At 43.3% G+C, this 18,192-nt stretch overlaps 1 protein-coding gene across 1 annotated transcript in view; it reads right to left on the bottom strand.

Annotated features, from left to right (window-relative positions):
* Positions 1–18,192, bottom strand: part of EDNRB (endothelin receptor type B) — a 93,869-nt gene that overhangs the window by 16,107 nt on the left and 59,570 nt on the right. Inside the window, exons 4-6 of the mRNA XM_069758070.1 lie at positions 15,136–15,340; positions 14,071–14,220; positions 4,875–5,008 (exon numbers count right to left, since the gene is read on the bottom strand). Coding sequence (XP_069614171.1) covers positions 4,875–5,008; positions 14,071–14,220; positions 15,136–15,340 — 489 coding nt within the window. The remainder of the gene's footprint in view (positions 1–4,874; positions 5,009–14,070; positions 14,221–15,135; positions 15,341–18,192) is intronic.

Genomic DNA, 18,192 nt, shown 5'->3' with positions numbered 1-18,192 from the left:
ATGACCAGCCAACACCGAACAATGAAGTTCAGAGATAACTTTACTAGTCCACCTATCAGGGACGAACAGTTTCTCGGCCGGACAACGATCAGGTTTATTAGCCTGAAATTTTTGCAACACTCGCCGCAAATCAGGGGAGATGGCAGACACAATGACTCCTTCCTTGAGGATACTCGCCGGCTCAGATAAACCCAGAGAGTCGGGCACAAAACTCCTAGACAGAGCATCCGCCTTCACATTTTTAGAGCCCGGAAGGTACGAAATCACAAAATCGAAGCGAGCAAAAAATAACGACCAACGGGCCTGTCTAGGATTCATGCGCTTGGCAGACTCGAGATAAGTAAGGTTCTTATGATCAGTCAATACCACCACGCGATGCTTAGCTCCTTCAAGCCAATGACGCCACTCCTCGAATGCCCACTTCATGGCCAGCAACTCTCGGTTGCCCACATCATAATTACGCTCAGCAGCAGAAAACTTCCTGGAAAAGAAAGCACATGGTTTCAACACTGAGCAACCAGAACCTCTCTGTGACAAAACCGCCCCTGCTCCAATCTCAGAAGCATCAACCTCGACCTGGAACGGAAGAGAAACATCTGGTTGACACAACACAGGGGCAGAACAAAAACGACGCTTCAACTCCTGAAAAGCTTCCACGGCAGCAGAAGACCAATTAACCAAATCAGCACCCTTCTTAGTCAAATCGGTCAATGGTTTGGCAATGCTAGAAAAATTACAGATGAAGCGACGATAAAAATTAGCAAAGCCCAGGAACTTTTGCAGACTTTTCAGAGATGTCGGCTGAGTCCAATCCTGGATGGCTTGGACCTTAACCGGATCCATCTCGATAGTAGAAGGGGAAAAGATGAACCCCAAAAATGAAACTTTCTGCACACCGAAGAGACACTTTGATCCCTTCACGAACAAAGAATTAGCACGCAGGACCTGGAAAACCATTCTGACCTGCTTCACATGAGACTCCCAATCATCTGAGAAGATCAAAATGTCATCCAAGTAAACAATCAGGAATTTATCCAGATACTCACGGAAGATGTCATGCATAAAAGACTGAAAAACAGATGGAGCATTGGCATGTCCGAACGGCATCACTAGATACTCAAAATGACCCTCGGGCGTATTAAATGCCGTTTTCCATTCATCTCCTTGCCTGATTCTCACCAGATTATACGCACCACGAAGATCTATCTTAGTGAACCAACTAGCCCCCTTAATCCGAGCAAACAAGTCAGATAACAATGGCAAGGGATACTGAAACTTAACAGTGATCTTATTAAGAAGGCGGTAATCAATACACGGTCTCAGCGAACCATCCTTCTTGGCTACAAAAAAGAACCCTGCTCCCAGTGGTGATGACGATGGGCGAATATGTCCCTTCTCCAGGGATTCCTTCACATAACTGCGCATAGCGGTGTGTTCAGGCACGGATAAATTAAATAAACGACCTTTAGGGAATTTACTACCAGGAATCAAATTGATAGCACAATCACAATCCCTATGCGGAGGTAGGGCATCGGACTTGGGCTCTTCATATACATCCTGATAATCAGACAAGAACTCTGGGACCTCAGAAGGAGTGGATGACGAAATAGACAAAAATGGAACATCACCATGTACCCCCTGACAACCCCAGCTGGATACCGACATAGAGTTCCAATCCAATACTGGATTATGGGTTTGTAGCCATGGCAACCCCAACACGACCACATCATGCAGATTATGTAGCACCAGAAAGCGAATAACTTCCTGATGTGCAGGAGCCATGCACATGGTCAGCTGGGCCCAGTACTGAGGTTTATTCTTGGCCAAAGGTGTAGCATCAATTCCTCTCAACGGAATAGGACACCGCAAAGGCTCCAAGAAAAACCCACAACGTTTAGCATAATCCAAATCCATCAGATTCAGGGCAGCGCCTGAATCCACAAACGCCATGACAGAATACGATGACAAAGAGCATATCAAGGTAATGGACAGAAGGAATTTGGACTGTACAGTACCAATGACGGCAGACCTATCGAACCGCTTAGTGCGCTTAGGACAATCAGAAATAGCATGAGTGGAATCACCAGAGTAGAAACACAGCCCATTCAGACGTCTGTGTTCTTGCCGTTCAACTCTGGTCATAGTCCTATCGCACTGCATAGGCTCAGGTTTAATCTCAGACAATACCGCCAGATGGTGCACAGATTTACGCTCGCGCAAGCGACAACCGATCTGAATGGCCAAAGACATAGACTCATTCAAACCAGCAGTCATAGGAAAACCCACCATGACATCCTTAAGAGCCTCAGAGAGACCCTTTCTGAACAAAGCTGCCAGCGCAGATTCATTCCACAGAGTAAGTACTGACCACTTCCTAAATTTCTGACAATATACTTCTATATCATCCTGACCCTGGCACAAAGCCGGCAAATTTTTCTCAGCCTGATCCACTGAATTAGGCTCATCGTACAGCAATCCGAGCGCCAGGAAAAACGCATCGACACCACTCAATGCAGGGTCTCCTGGCGCAAGAGAAAATGCCCAGTCCTGAGGGTCGCTGCGCAAAAAAGAAATAATAATCAAAAACTGTTGAACTGAATTACCAGAAGAATGAGGTTTCAAGGCCAGAAATAGCTTACAATTATTTTTGAAGCTTAGAAACTTAGTTCTATCACCAAAAAACAAATCAGGAATAGGAATTCTTGGTTCTAGCATAGATTTCTGATCAATAGTATCTTGAATCTTTTGTACATTTATAACGAGATTATCCATTGAAGAGCACAGAGCCTGAATATCCATGTCCACAGCTGTGTCCTGAAGCACCCTAATGTCTAGGGGAAAAAAAAGACTGAACACAGAGCTGAGAAAAAAAAATGATGTCAGAACTTCTTTTTTCCCTCTATTGAGAATCATTAGTTTGGCTCCTTGTACTGTTATGAAGGCAATCCAGTAACACAGTGTGCAGTAATCAGAGCACATACAGTGATCTGACAATAACCCAAAAACAATAGAACGAGCTCTGAGACGTGGAATCTCTGTAGACCGCAATACCTGAACCTATCCTAAACACAACTAAAGGCAGCTGTGGATTGCGCCTGACACTACCTATGCAACTCGGCACAGCCTGAGGAACTGACTAGCCTGAAGATAGAAATACAAGCCTGACTTGCCTCAGAGAAATACCCCAAAGGAAAAGGCAGCCCCCCACATATAATGACTGTTAGCAAGATGAAAAGACAAAACGTAGGGATGAAATAGATTCAGCAAAGTGAGGCCCGATATTCTAGATAGAGCGAGGATAGCAAAGAGAACTTTGCAGTCTACAAAAAACCCTAAAGCAAAAAACCACGCAAAGGGGGCAAAAAGACCCACCGTGCCGAACTAACGGCACGGCGGTACACCCTTTGCGTCTCAGAGCTTCCAGCAAAAACGAAAAGACAAGCTGGACAGAAAAAACAGCAACAAAAGCAAAGAAGCACTTATCTAAGCAGAGCAGCAGGCCACAGGAAAGATCCAGAAGCTCAGATCCAACACTGGAACATTGACAAGGAGCAAGGAAGACAGAATCAGGTGGAGTTAAATAACAAGGCAGCCAACGAGCTCACCAGAACACCTGAGGGAGGAAGCCCAGAAGCTGCAGTACCACTTGTGACCACAGGAGTGAATTCAGCCACAGAATTCACAACAAATTATCAAGACACTCTCAATAAAGGAGGGGTTCTGCAGGTGGGGACCACAGACCACATCTTAGTACCAATCCTTTCTGGCTGATGCTTTGGTTACTTTTGAATGTTGGTTGTGCTTTCACACTCATGGTAGCATGAGACGGACTCTACAACCCACACAAGTGGTTCACGTAGTGCAGCTCATCCAGGATGGCACATCAATGCGAGCTGTGGCAAGAAGGTTTGCTATGTCTGTCGGCGTAGTGTACAGAGGCTGGAGGCGCTACTAGGAGACAGGCCAGCACACCAGGAGACATGGAGGGGGCTGTAGGTTTGCAACAGCCCAGCAGCAGGACCGCTACCTCAGCCTTTGTGCAAGGTGGAACAGAAGAAGCACTGCCAGAGCCCTGCAAAATGACCTCCAGCAGGCCATAAATGTACATGTGCCTGCACAAACAGTTAGAAACCAACTCCATGAGGATGGTCTGAGTGACTGACATCCACAGATGGGGGTGTTGCTCACAGCCCATCACTGTGCAGGATGCTTGGCATTTTCCACAGAACACCAGGATTGGCAAATTCACCACTGGCGCCCTGTGCTCTTCATATATAAATATTTGGCCCATCTTTGAGCTGCCCATGCATTACAGTTAGAAAAAGTACTCCAATAATGGACTGAAGCAAATTGTGCTATAATTTATGCAATCTTTGTCAGGTATATTATCTGAATTTGCTGGGCTGGGTCATCTCCGACCAAGCTCCACTCACTGTTGAACTTGTTTAACTCACTAAGATGACCCATTTATATGCACCACATTATGGAATATGGACATCATAGAGGAGGGTTTCTAGATCAGAAACCCCTCTAAATGTCCCAAAAGTTGTGGTGCCTAAGCAAAGGCTTTACTGGTTTGTCTGTATATTACATGGCAGCACAATAATTTACCATGGTATACCACATTGGATGGTTGGCTTCAACTTCCACTGGTAAATATATTTTATTATTGGAGTTTTCAAAAGCCCAAATGGAGTAATTAATTAATCAATCACTGGAGTAATTTACATACAAAAAGCAATTGTCTTTATTTAAGTGTGGCAAATGCTAGAGAAACAATCAAACCATTGTGGTAAACATTATTATAAGAGGTTCGGTCTTACACAAAATATACCAATATGAATTTCAGCATTTTCACTGCAATACACTCTTACCTCAGTAGGTCACATGTCTTAGTATATCCTCTGTAGTCAAATATAAACCTGATCATCTTACTAAGGTGCAGGGGAAGCCAGCAAATGGCAAACACCAACACTAGGCAAAATACGGTTTTAGCAACATCACGTCTCTGAAACAAAGACATATATGACATATTAAATTATCTGTCTCATTGATTAACTTTTTTAATTTTACAGCATACAAGCCCATGGCAAAATGGCAAAACTGGGCAAAATTTGAGTCAGGCTTGTTTATTCTGATGGTTGGCTACTGTTATGATTCAGGTTGGATTTGTGGCAGCTCTAGTTCCGTCGTAAGGCTAGGTTCACACTTGCGTTGTGCAGTCCATTCAACACATCCGTTAAACGGACTGCACTAACGCAAGTGCCTACTTTGGCACTCCGCTAGCGCAGATGGAGCATCTGCTAGCTCCATCTGCGCTAGCTCCATCTGCGCTAGCAGTGCGCTAGCAGTGACTGACACAGAAACGCTGCAGCCCGCGTCTCGGGATCGTCACTCAATGACAACACATCGCTAGCGCATGCCCATTGTGGGCGTGCGCTAGCGATGCGTCCGCCATTGAAAGTAATGGCGGCGTTAACGGACTGCGCTACACCGCGTTATGCCATGGTGTAATGTAGTCCATAGTCCACTAGTGCAGTGTGAACCCAGCCTAATTTAAATGTATTTTTTTCCCTTTCATGACTGCAAGAGTTGATGTCAGTTTTCCTTGCTGGCAGTTGCGGTATTGCTGGTCAGCTGATGTGGGTGGTGACCACTCCTATCATCCTTTAAATAGTCACCTGACGCATCAGCTGACTGTTGGTAATAGAGTTTTCTATGTAGACCAGCCTTGCAGTTGCAGCTCTCTGGTGTCTTCACTGAATCAGCTTTTTCTGTGGATTTTGGGGTCCTGTTTCCATATCCTCTGTAGTGTGGAGCTTGGCCATGGAGTCTGGAGCTATGTTTTGTGTATTTACCTTGCCTGTCTCGTTCTTGTCACTGTCCCCTGTGTTTGTGTAAGGGGTGTGCCAAGAATCTCTCGTACTCCTTCCCTTTTGCTAGTTAATATAATGTAAATATTGTCATTTTCCTGTGTGCTGCTAGGTGTAATGTATGTATACATATATTTATATGTCATCTGGCTAGGGAAAGTGTAGTGAACTAACAGGTCCACTAGAGGGAGTATCTTCTAGTTTAGCAGCCAGTACTCTGTTAGCAGTTTGCACACTTTACATAGTTAACATAGGAGGGGCCACAGTGGGATAAGAAGGAAAGCATTTCCTGTTTTTAGGTAGTTAGAGCCTGGGAGCTGAACAGCTCAGGAGGGCCTTAGTGCCCTGACAGTCCAGATGTGCTTAATACCCAGGACAACACAGTGGCCACGTAACATTAAGGGAGAAGCCCAGTCATCCAGGGTCAGCAGCAGACCAGACCAACAGCAGAACAGCAGCAGTGACCGTGTTTAGTGAGATTTGGAGCTGCAGGAAAAGTCACAGTAGCAACAAAAGGCAGGTCCTCATCATGTGGTAGATCATCGCATGGGCTGATGCCCTCAGATCCAGTGTGAAACAGCTTAGGGAACCCCCAGGAGGACGCTGAGGAATCATATGATGCGGTCCGTCCCGGGCACGTGCTGTGTGGAAAGGAGAGAAGTACAAGGAAAGAGAAAGTAATGTGTATTGTGGAATCTGCAATAGAAACTGTGATGGAAATGGATGTGCTGCAGAAGCAAGAGAGTAAAGTTTTGCATTTGAAGTTTGCAACGGACTCTGTGTCTTTATTTTTAACAATGGAAGTAGTGAACCTTCAGCCAGCCAGACGGTGCAGAAGGCGAAGCGAAAGATATGCTGCAGAAGGGACACTATATTCATGTGAGGGGAGAACAGACGCTAATGCATATGTTCTTGGCCATGACTGCAGCCCTGTCTCTGCCACCACCCTGCAGTGGTGAGGCTAGCGTCCTTGCCGGCCAGTGCACTAGCCAGGGCGTTGTGAGGTGACAGGGATGAGGTTTGTGATGGCAGCGGGTGGAAGGACCCGCTTAGGGCATCAGGGGAGTTCGGTGACAGGCTCAGCTTGGAGCTCAGGAGGTGTCCCATTCCTCGTTCTCTATTGTTAGGGCCTTCCTCTCCCCTTTACCATCCCGTTGTGTGTGTATCTATCATTATTTTATAACTTAAAGGGGTTTTCCCATAAACAAAAGTTGATTTTAATCAAGAGATCTTGGAATAATAACAACTTCCACAATTAGATGCGTTTAAATAAAATGTTCCTGTGCTGAAATAATCTTATAAATGTGTACCTGATGTGTACCGTGTAATGGCTGTGTCTGACCATGCAAGATGACTGACACATTACTTTAGAAGAATGCTGCACCCAGTGGTCTTGAGAGATTGAGAGTTCAATATTTCATTCATATATCTGTTATGATACGGTGGTCTAGGAGCAACATGGAACGAGCTCTGAAGGAAGTGGTAACTGTACTGACCGCAGTCCCTAAGCTCAACACAACACTAGAAGTAGCCGTGGAATGCTCCTAACTCTCCCTAGGCATCTCGTCACAGCCTAAGAGCTAACTACCCCTAAAGAAAGAAGCAGGAAAGCTATCTTGCCTCAGATTAAATCCCCAAAGGATAGATTAGCCCCCCACAAATAATGACTGTGAGTGGAGAGGGAAAAGACATACACAGAATGAAACCAGGATGAGCACAGGAGGCCAGTCTAGCTAAATAGATAGGACAGGATGGAATACTGTGCGGTCAGTATATAACACTACAAAAATCCACGCATAGTTTACAAAAAATCTCCACACCTGACTGAAGGTGTGGAGGGCAAATCTTCCTCCCAGAGCTTCCAGCAAGACAGAATTAATTAACACTGATAAGCTGGACAAACATAGAAAGCACAGAATGGATAAGTCCACAATCTATGGACAGAAAAGAGCAAGCAAAAACTTAGCTTTGCTGAACTGGTCAGGATAGCAGGGAACTCCAAAGAGATGTGAATCCAACCAGGAACCATTTACAAGTGGCACTGGCTGAAGAAAGAGCCAGGCCTAAATAGCCGAGCAGAAGAGACGATAAGTGGAGGCAGCTGATGACAGCTAACTCCAAGGAGCAGCCATACCACTAGAAACCACAAGAGGGAGCCCAAGAGCAGAAGTCACAAAAAGTGCCACTTACAACCACTGGAGGGAGCCCAAGAGCGGAATTCACAACAGTACCCCCCCCCTTGAGGAGGGGTCACCAAACCCTCACCAGAGCCCCCAGGCCGATCAGGACGAGCCAAGTGAAAAGCACGAACCAAATCGGTGGCATGGACATCGAAGGCAACAACCCAAGAATTATCCTCCTGGCCATAACCCTTCCACTTGACAAGATACTGAAGCCTCCGCCTCGAAAAACGAGAATCCAAAATCTTCTCAACCTCATATTCCAACTCTCCCTCAACCAACCCCGGGGCAGGAGGGTCAACCGAGGGAACAACGGGCACCACATATCTCTGAAACAAAGATCTATGGAAAACATTATGAATGGCAAAAGAGGCTGGAAGAGCCAAACGAAAAGACACCGGATTAATAATTTCAGAAATTTTATAAGGACCAATAAACCGAGGCTTAAACTTAGGAGAAGAAACCTTCATAGGGACATGACGAGAAGACAACCAAACCAAATCCTCCACACGAAGCCGGGGACCAACACACCGACGGTGGTTAGCAAAACATTGAGCCCTTTTCTGAGACAACGTCAAATTGTCCACCACATGAGTCCAAATCTGCTGCAGCCTGTCCACCACAGAATCAACACCAGGACAATCAGAAGGCTCAACCTGCCCAGAAGAAAAACGAGGATGAAAACCAAAATTACAAAAGAAAGGTGAAACCAAAGTAGCCGAACTAGCCCGATTATTAAGGGCAAACTCGGCCAACGGCAAGAAAGACACCCAATCATCCTGATCAGCAGACACAAAGCATCTCAAATAGGTCTCCAAGGTCTGATTAGTTCGCTCAGTTTGGCCATTAGTCTGAGGATGAAACGCCGAAGAAAAACACAAATCAATGCCCATCCTAGCACAAAAGGCCCGCCAAAATCTAGAGACAAACTGAGAACCTCTGTCAGACACAATATTCTCCGGAATGCCATGCAAACGAACCACATGCTGAAAAAATAATGGAACCAGATCTGAGGAGGAAGGCAACTTAGGCAAAGGTACCAGATGGACCATTTTAGAGAACCGGTCACAAACAACCCAGATAACAGACATCTTCTGGGAAACAGGAAGATCCTAAATAAAATCCATGGAAATATGCGTCCAGGGCCTCTCAGGGACCGGCAAAGGCAAAAGCAACCCACTAGCGCGGGAACAGCAAGGCTTGGCCCGGGCGCAAGTCCCACAGGACTGCACAAAAGCACGCACATCTCGCGACAAGGAAGGCCACCAAAAGGACCTAGCAACCAAATCTCTGGTACCAAAAATCCCAGGATGACCAGCCAACACTGAACAATGAACCTCAGAAATTACCTTACTTGTCCATCTATCAGGAACAAACAGCTTCCCCACTGGACAGCGGTCAGGCCTATCAGCCTGAAATTCCTGAAGCACCCGCCGCAAATCAGGGGAGATAGCAGAAAGAATCACCCCTTCCTTAAGAATGCCAACCGGCTCAAGGACTCCAGGAGAATCAGGCAAAAAACTCCTAGAGAGGGCATCAGCCTTAACATTCTTAGATCCCGGAAGATACGAGACCACAAAATCAAAACGGGAGAAAAACAGGGACCATCGAGCCTGTCTAGGACTCGAGGTAAATCAGATTCTTATGATCGGTCAGGACCACAACACGGTGTTTAGCTCCCTCAAGCCAATGTCACCACTCCTCAAACGCCCACTTCATAGCCAACAACTCCCGATTGCCGACATCATAATTGCGTTCCGCAGGCGAAAACTTTCTGGAAAAAAAAGCACACGGTTTCATCAAAGAACCATCAGACTCCCTCTGAGACAAAACGGCCCCTGCCCCAATCTCAGAAGCGTCGACCTCAACCTGAAAAGGAAGAGAAACATCCGGCTGACGCAACACAGGGGCAGAAGTAAATCAGCGTTTAAGCTCCTGAAAGGCCTCAACAGCCTCAGAGGACCAATTCGTCACATCAGCGCCTTTCTTCGTCAAATCAGTAAGGGGCTTAACCACACTGGAAAAATTGGCAATGAAACGGCGATAGAAATTAGCAAAGCCCAAAAATTTTTGAAGACCCTTCACAGATGTGGGTTGGATCCAGTCATGAATAGCTCGGACCTTAACAGGATCCATTTCTATAGACGAGGGAGAAAAAATAAAACCCAAAAAAGAGACCTTCTGAACTCCGAATAGGCACTTAGACCCCTTCACAAATAAAGCATTATCACGAAGGATCTGGAACACCATCCTGACCTGCTTCACATGAGACTCCCAATCATCGGAAAAAATCAAAATATCATCCAAATATACGACCATGAATTTATCAAGATAATTGCGGAAAATATCATGCATGAAAGACTGGAACACAGATGGAGCATTAGAGAGCCCAAATGGCATCACAAGGTATTCAAAATGGCCTTCGGGCGTATTAAATGCAGTTTTCCATTCGTCACCCTCTTTAATACGAACAAGATTATATGCCCCTCGGAGGTCAATCTTAGTAAACCAACTAGCCCCCTTAATCTGAGCAAACAAATCAGTAAGCAAAGGCAAGGGGTATTGGAATTTGACCGTGATCTTATTAAGAAGACGATAATCAATACAGGGTCTCAAGGAGCCATCCTTCTTAGCAACAAAAAAGAAAACTGCTCCCAATGGTGACGAAGAGGGCCGAATATGCCCCTTCTCCAAAGACTCCTTAACATAACTCCGCATGGCGGCATGCTCTGGCACAGACAGATTGAAAAGTCGGCCCTTAGGGAACTTGCAACCAGGAATCAAGTTTATAGCACAATCACAGTCCCTGTGCGGAGGAAGGGAACTGGACTTGGGCTCATCAAATACATCCTGGAAATCAGACAAAAACTCAGGGACCTCCGAAGAGGGGGAAGAGGAAGTTGACATCAAAGGAGCGTCACTATGTACTCCTCGACAACCCCAACTAGTCACCGACATAGTTTTCCAATCCAGCACCGGATTATTTTCCTGTAACCATGGAAATCCCAGTACAACAACATCATGCAGGTTATGCAACACCAGAAAACGGCAATCTTCCTGATGTGCAGGAGCCATGTACATAGTCATCTGTGTCCAGTACTGAGATTTATCCTTGGCCAAGGGTGTAGCATCAATACCCCTCAAAGGAATAGGGCTCTGCAAAGGCTGCAAGGAAAAACCACAGCGCCTGGCGAATTCTAAGTCCATTAAGTTCAGGGCAGCGCCTGAATCCACAAATGCCATGACAGAAAAGGACGACAATGAGCAAATCAGGGTCACAGATAAGAGAAATTTAGGCTGTATAGTACTAATGGTAACAGACCTAGCGACTCTCTTAGTACACTTAGGGCAATCAGAGATAACATGAGCTGAATCACCACAGTAAAAACACAGCCTATTCTGACATCTGAATTTCTGGCGTTCTATTCTAGTCAAAATCCTATTACATTGCATAGGTTCAGGACTTTGCTCAGAGGATACTGCCATATGGTGCACAGCTTTGCGCTCGCGCAGACGCCGATCAATCTGAATGGCTAGAGACATAGATTCGCTCAAACCGGCAGGCGTAGGAAAGCCCACCATAACATCTTTAAGGGTTTCAGAAAGATCTTTTCTGAAAATAGCAGCCAGAGCCTCTTCATTCCATTTAGTGAGCACAGACCATTTTCTAAATTTCTGGCAGTATAACTCTGCCGCTTCCTGACATTGACACAAGGCCAACAGGGTTTTTTCTGCATGATCCACAGAATTAGGTTCGTCATACAATAATCTGAGCGCTTGAAAAAATGCATCTACATTCAATAATACCGGATCCCCTGTTTCAAGAGAAAAAGCCCAGTCTTGAGGGTCACCACGCAGCAAGGATATGATGATTTTTACTTCCTGAATGGGATCACCAGAAGAACGGGGTTTCAAAGCAAAAAACAATTTGCAGTTATTTTTAAAGTTCAAAAACTTGGATCTGTCCCCAAAAAACAAATCAGGAGTAGGAATTCTAGGCTCTAAAGCCGGAGTCTGGACAACATAGTCCTGGATACTCTGTACTCTTGCAGCAAGTTGATCCACACGAGAAAACAAACCCTGAACATCCATGCCAAAGCATATATCCTGAACCACCCAGATATCAAGAGGAAAAAAAACACAAACCAGAGCACAGAAAAAAAAATGGTTCAGAACTTTCTTTTCCTTCTTTTGAGATGCATTTAATTCATTTTTGGCCACTTGTACTGTTATGATACGGTGGTCTAGGAGCAACATGGAACGAGCTCTGAAGGAAGTGGTAACTGTACTGACCGCAGTCCCTAAGCTCAACACAACACTAGAAGTAGCCGTGGAATGCTCCTAACTCTCCCTAGGCATCTCGTCACAGCCTAAGAGCTAACTACCCCTAAAGAAAGAAGCAGGAAAGCTATCTTGCCTCAGATTAAATCCCCAAAGGATAGATTAGCCCCCCACAAATAATGACTGTGAGTGGAGAGGGAAAAGACATACACAGAATGAAACCAGGATGAGCACAGGAGGCCAGTCTAGCTAAATAGATAGGACAGGATGGAATACTGTGTGGTCAGTATAAAACACTACAAAAATCCACGCAGAGTTTACAAAAAATCTCCACATCTGACTAAAGGTGTGGAGGGCAAATCTGCCTCCCAGAGCTTCCAGCAAGACAGAATTAATTCACACTGATAAGCTGGACAAACATAGAAAGCACAGAATGGATAAGTCGACAATCTATGGACAGAAAAGAGCAAGCAAAAAGTTAGCTTTGCTGACCTGGTCAGGATAACAGGGAACTCCAAAGAGATGTGAATCCAACCAGGAACCATTTACAAGTGGCACTGGCTGAAGAAAGAGCCAGGCCTAAATAGCCGAGCAGAAGAGACGATAAGTGGAGGCAGCTGATGACAGCTAACTCCAAGGAGCAGCCATACCACTAGAAACCACAAGAGGGAGCCCAAGAGCAGAACTCACAAAAGTGCCACTTACAACCACCGGAGGGAGCCCAAGAGCGGAATTCACAACATGTATCTATATTGACACACTGGCATTCAACTAATAGTCATAATGGAGATTTGAAAGTAAATTGACTAGTGATCAACCACCATTGAGCCAATTCACCAATTCATGACAATCTTGGCCATATGCCATTGTAGGTCACAGAGGAAGTGACTTCTCTATTTTACAAAGTAAAGAGCTAACAAGTAAGAATGTATGACTCTTGCTATGATGAATTTATTCTGGATAACATTTCAATATAGACTAATTTATTTGAATGAGCACCATGCAATTCTATACTTCTGGTTGAAGAAGTCTTCTTCAGGATATCCTGTGACCTGTGACCTAACAATGTCAGCTAATAATAAGTTCCAGTGTCACTTTTCTATAGAATATCGGTTTTCTTAGTGTGACTACTCCTATAAAAGGAACCGGTCACCAATTCTAAGGGCATAATGCTGAGATAAAGACCCTGATTCTAGCACTTACTGGGTTGCTGGCTGTAGTTTGGATAAAATCACATTTTTTTTTTAGCAGGAGATGACTACTAAACCTTCTGCCATGAAGTCCTCCATATTCATGAGCTCTGAATAACCCTGCCCCACCACAGATTGGCAGCTTTCTTCCAATGTACAGTGTACACAGAATGCTGCCGATCAGTGGTGTGGGCGGGGTTATACAGGGCTCAGCATTCAGAGAACTGCTAGAGCTGCAGCAGAGAAAACGGAGATTTTATTAAACCTGCAGCAAGCAGCTATGCAAGTGAGACATTGCTGGAAAAAGGATCTCTGCCCCTACATTATGCTGCTCTCAGATGACAAATTCACTTGAAGGAATCAATTAACCAGGAGGAATTAGAGAGAGGTGGTAGGAATGTGTACTCTGTACTGTACCTCCTGTGAATATAAACACATGTACACAATATACCATCTGTAAATTACTGAAATTACGTTAATCAGATCATACATTTCACTTTGATGCTATAAATCATTGCTTATGAGACATATGCCTCAGTACTATACCTGTTTTATATGGTCATTCAATGAGATTGTAATTCCATTTTTCTTCCGTAGCAACTCATATGTCATCAGAGTATAAAAAACTGCAGTAACAAGCAAAGGAAGGCAGAAATAGAAGCTGAAAAGCCATGGGTCTTTATAAGTCTTGTAAAACTGAAAGAAAAATGTAATATATACAGTACAAATAATGATCAAATCCCCTAATACATATGACATTTTTTGCATTAATTTTTTATATTCACGTTCTATATTGATCAAAAGTAAAATCTACTATGTTTTTTAATTATTTCCTTTAGAATGGAAAAGCTGCTCTTTATTTGGAAACCATCAACAAGCAGGCTAGTTGTTGCATTTTTACATTATAAAGGCTGGTTAAGGTGTTAGCAAAATATCATCCATGAAACTCTAGCATGATTAGGGATTGATAGGTCAAAAATTCGGTTTTGATTGATTTTATAAAATATGTTTTAGGTGGATGACGTTTTCCTTTACAAAAGTTTACTGTCTTTCTTTATATCTACGACCACCAGCGACAGGAGTCATTTTTACCGCAGTCATTGAACTCTGCACTAACTGTATGCAGGGTTCCCTCTAGTGGCAGTTCTAAACTATGGTGTCTCCTTAAGGGTGGGTTTTTTAAGATCCTGACAGACCCACCAAGGGTTTCCTAGGCAAAGCTGCTTCAAGGAAAAAAGACTTCAAGGTTTCTGAACCCTGAAGCAGTTAGAAGTGACACATGACGTAACGTGTGCACAATATTAGTTTTCTGCTGCAGTGTTGCAATGCTTTTTATGCAATTTGATGGAAATAGACCGGGTGTGCACATACTTTTAGTACGAAGAATCCTCCCGAATTCTAATGAAAACGTATTACTGTGTATTACAAAATTTTGATTGCAATATTTTAGTCTATTATATAAACTGAGTTCCTATATTTACGGATAAGACAATTAGTTCCAAAGTGTAATCCAGCATTTGGAGAGCTTTTGTCCATTTCCGTATATTATTTGTGCTTATTCCAATTCTACATACCAGACATAACTTTTAGGTGCAGTAAATGCCAGCTTACTTCTAAGAATGATGTAGTTTGCCTTGGCTGAAACATGCAGGTTTTCATTTCTTGTCCATTGTAGTCATATTGTATAATATTAAAGCCTATGGCTTCTGGGATTGCCAGTGTGACTGATATAGTCCATATACATAGAATTTCCAATACAGTCCACTTAGTAGCACGGCTGCCTCCAATGTGATTCCAGGATGCTACTGCTCTGTATCTGAAGTGTAAAAAAAGTAAACATTTTTATATTTTTTGGAACATTTATTTGTTATATGTTCATATATTTTATAAACTAAATGTTTTTTTGTTAATATAGTATGTTTTAACCCTTTGCTTACATTAAGTAGTTTTCTCTTCTCCCCCTCATGCAAAGACTGTAGCTTTCTACAAATTCATGTGCGTCCTCTACTGGGTCTTGATATCATAGGTACCCATCCCTCTATATACATAGCTCTCAATCAAATGATGTCAATCTATTGATTTTTCATAGGATAGGTGGTTTCCCCTTCCTCCCACTAAACAAATAGCTTTCTGTTAGTCTATGGAATTGGTATTCATACGCAATGTGCACCCTCTTGTGGTTATTGATATAATTTTCTGAGAGTTTGACCTTTAGTGTAATGACTGGTACTTTTGATATTGATTAATGTCCTTGAACTAGTCTCCCTCAACATCGTTTTGTGTTCCTATGACACCTACCCTTCACAGTCAATAGGTATGTCCTCAGCTGAGTGACTAATTAAAGGGAATCTGTCACCAGGTTTTTGCTACCTTATTTGAAAGCAGCATAATGTAGGCAAAGAGACCCTGAATCCAGTGATATATCACATAGTTTAATGGGAGCAGTGGTTCTAACACAATTAGAGTTCTTAAATTTAGTAATGTAGCAGAGCTGAGAAAGCTAACCCCGCCCACACCAGGCTCTGTATATACCTTGTCTACAGACAGTAAGCTGCTTATCAAAGGAGGGGGCATGGTCAGATCACTACTCACTCGGCCAGCTAGTCAAAGCATTCATAATGTCCTAGTGATGAAACCTTCCTTGTAAGTAAACAATAGCACACAACTTAATAAGTGACACATCGTTGAAATCTGTGTTTTAACCCCTACCTCATGCTGTCCTCAGATAACATAGCTAAAACCTGCTGACTGATTCCTTTTAAGCATTGCGTAATTGCATACAGCCACCAAAATAACTCTTAAGTTTGTGGTACAACAAGTTCCTGACCGGTGATCAAAAGTTCTTGGAAATTTTACTGAATTCAATATCTAAAGTAAATGTCCTAAGCAAGCATCAGCGCATATGCAAAATGATGTTTTATGCAACATTCTGTACATATTCGATAACCATATGTGTAGACGGCAGCTATGAGATTGCAGATAAGTAACATCAATTTTGGGAGCATTTTAAGCATCTACAGACCTAAGCATGTAAAATAGGCAAAATAAATATACTTCATTTAGTTTACACAGTTGTGTATTTTTTAAAGTATGTTCTCTAATACAGTGCAATATTTTTTATTTCATACAACAATATCGAACCCCAGATAACTCATAGAAACAAATCTCCTCTTGAATGGATGCCACGTGTTGTGAGTTCCGTTCTGGAGCTCCCTCCTGTGGTTGCTAATGGTATTTTTGCGAGTTCAGCCCTTGGGCTCCCTCTGGTGGTTTCGAGTGGAACTGCTGCTCCGTTAGGTGGCTGTAGCAGCTGCCTTCACTATCGCCTTGCCTGGGTTTGTTATTTAAACCTGCTCTGGGCTTTAGTCCATGCCTGCTGTCAATGTTCTTGGTTGGATTTGATACTTCCCTTGGATTTCTCTTATGGCCAGTCCTTGTCTGCAAAAGATAAGTTTTGCTAGTTTTGTTTGTCCATTTGTTTGGACTCTATTGCTTGCATTTTGTCTCTTTTGTCCAGCTTGTCACTATGTCTTATTCAGGCTAGCTGGAAGCTCTGGGAAAGCAGATTTCCCCCCCCCACACCGTGAGTCGGTGTGGAGTTCATTTTTGTAAAAGTTTTTAATACTGACCGCACAGTATCCTTTGCTCTCTGTCTATCTAGTTTAGTTTTGGCCTCCCTTTGCTGAATTCTAATTTCATTTCTGAGTTTGTCATTTCCCTCTCCTTTCACAGTCAATATTTGTGGGGGGCTATCTTTCCTTTTGGGGGTTTCTCTGAGGCAAGATAGCTTTCTATTTCCTTCTTTAGGAGTAGCTATATCTGAGGCTGTGACGAGGTGTCTAGGGAGTGTCAGGAACATCCCACGGCTATTTCTAGTTGTGTTGTTAGGATTAGGAACTGCGGTCAGTAGAGATACCACCTTCTCAGAGCTCGTTCCATGTTGCGTTTTAGCCACCAGGTCATATCAGTGTGGCCTCTTAACCACCAGGTCATAACAGCCACGTACCAGATTGTTTTCAAAGAGATAAGTTAACATACAGGTGCTTCTCACAAGATTAGAATATCATCAAAAAGTTAACTTATTTCAGTTCTTCAATACAAAAAAGTGAAACTCATATATAGAGTCATTACAAACAGAGTGATCTATTTCAAATGTTGATTTCGGTTAATGTTGATGATTATGGCTTACAGCCAATGAAAACCCAAAAGTCGTCAGTCTTCCCCATGATTACGTGATTATGAAGCCTACTGAAACAGACTATAAGGGACCTTTTTAAACACTTAGGAAGCCTTTGCAGGTGTTTTTTGTTAATTATTCTAGTTTACTGAGATTACTTTTGGGTTTTCATTGGATATAAGCCATAATCAACAATAACAGAAATAAACACTTGAAATAGATCACTCTGTTTGTAATGACTCTATATAATATGAGTTTCACTTTTTGTATTGAAGAACTGAAATATATCCACTGCCAAGAGGGTGTAACTCTATTATCATAGTGAAGGGGGGGGGGGGGGTACTTTGACCAATCTAACGTTTATGACATACTGTATTCTGGCTTGTTTCACACATATTTTTTTACTATGTGTTTCAATATGTGTACCTTTGTCATTTTTGCTGCCTTCAGTCTGAATTTGCAATCTGCACATTCCAATAAGAACAAGGAAA

This window comes from Ranitomeya imitator, chromosome 3 (assembly GCF_032444005.1).
Source record: "Ranitomeya imitator isolate aRanImi1 chromosome 3, aRanImi1.pri, whole genome shotgun sequence".
Taxonomy (NCBI): Eukaryota; Metazoa; Chordata; class Amphibia; order Anura; family Dendrobatidae; genus Ranitomeya; species Ranitomeya imitator.
This window is presented reverse-complemented; position numbering and strand designations above follow the sequence as displayed.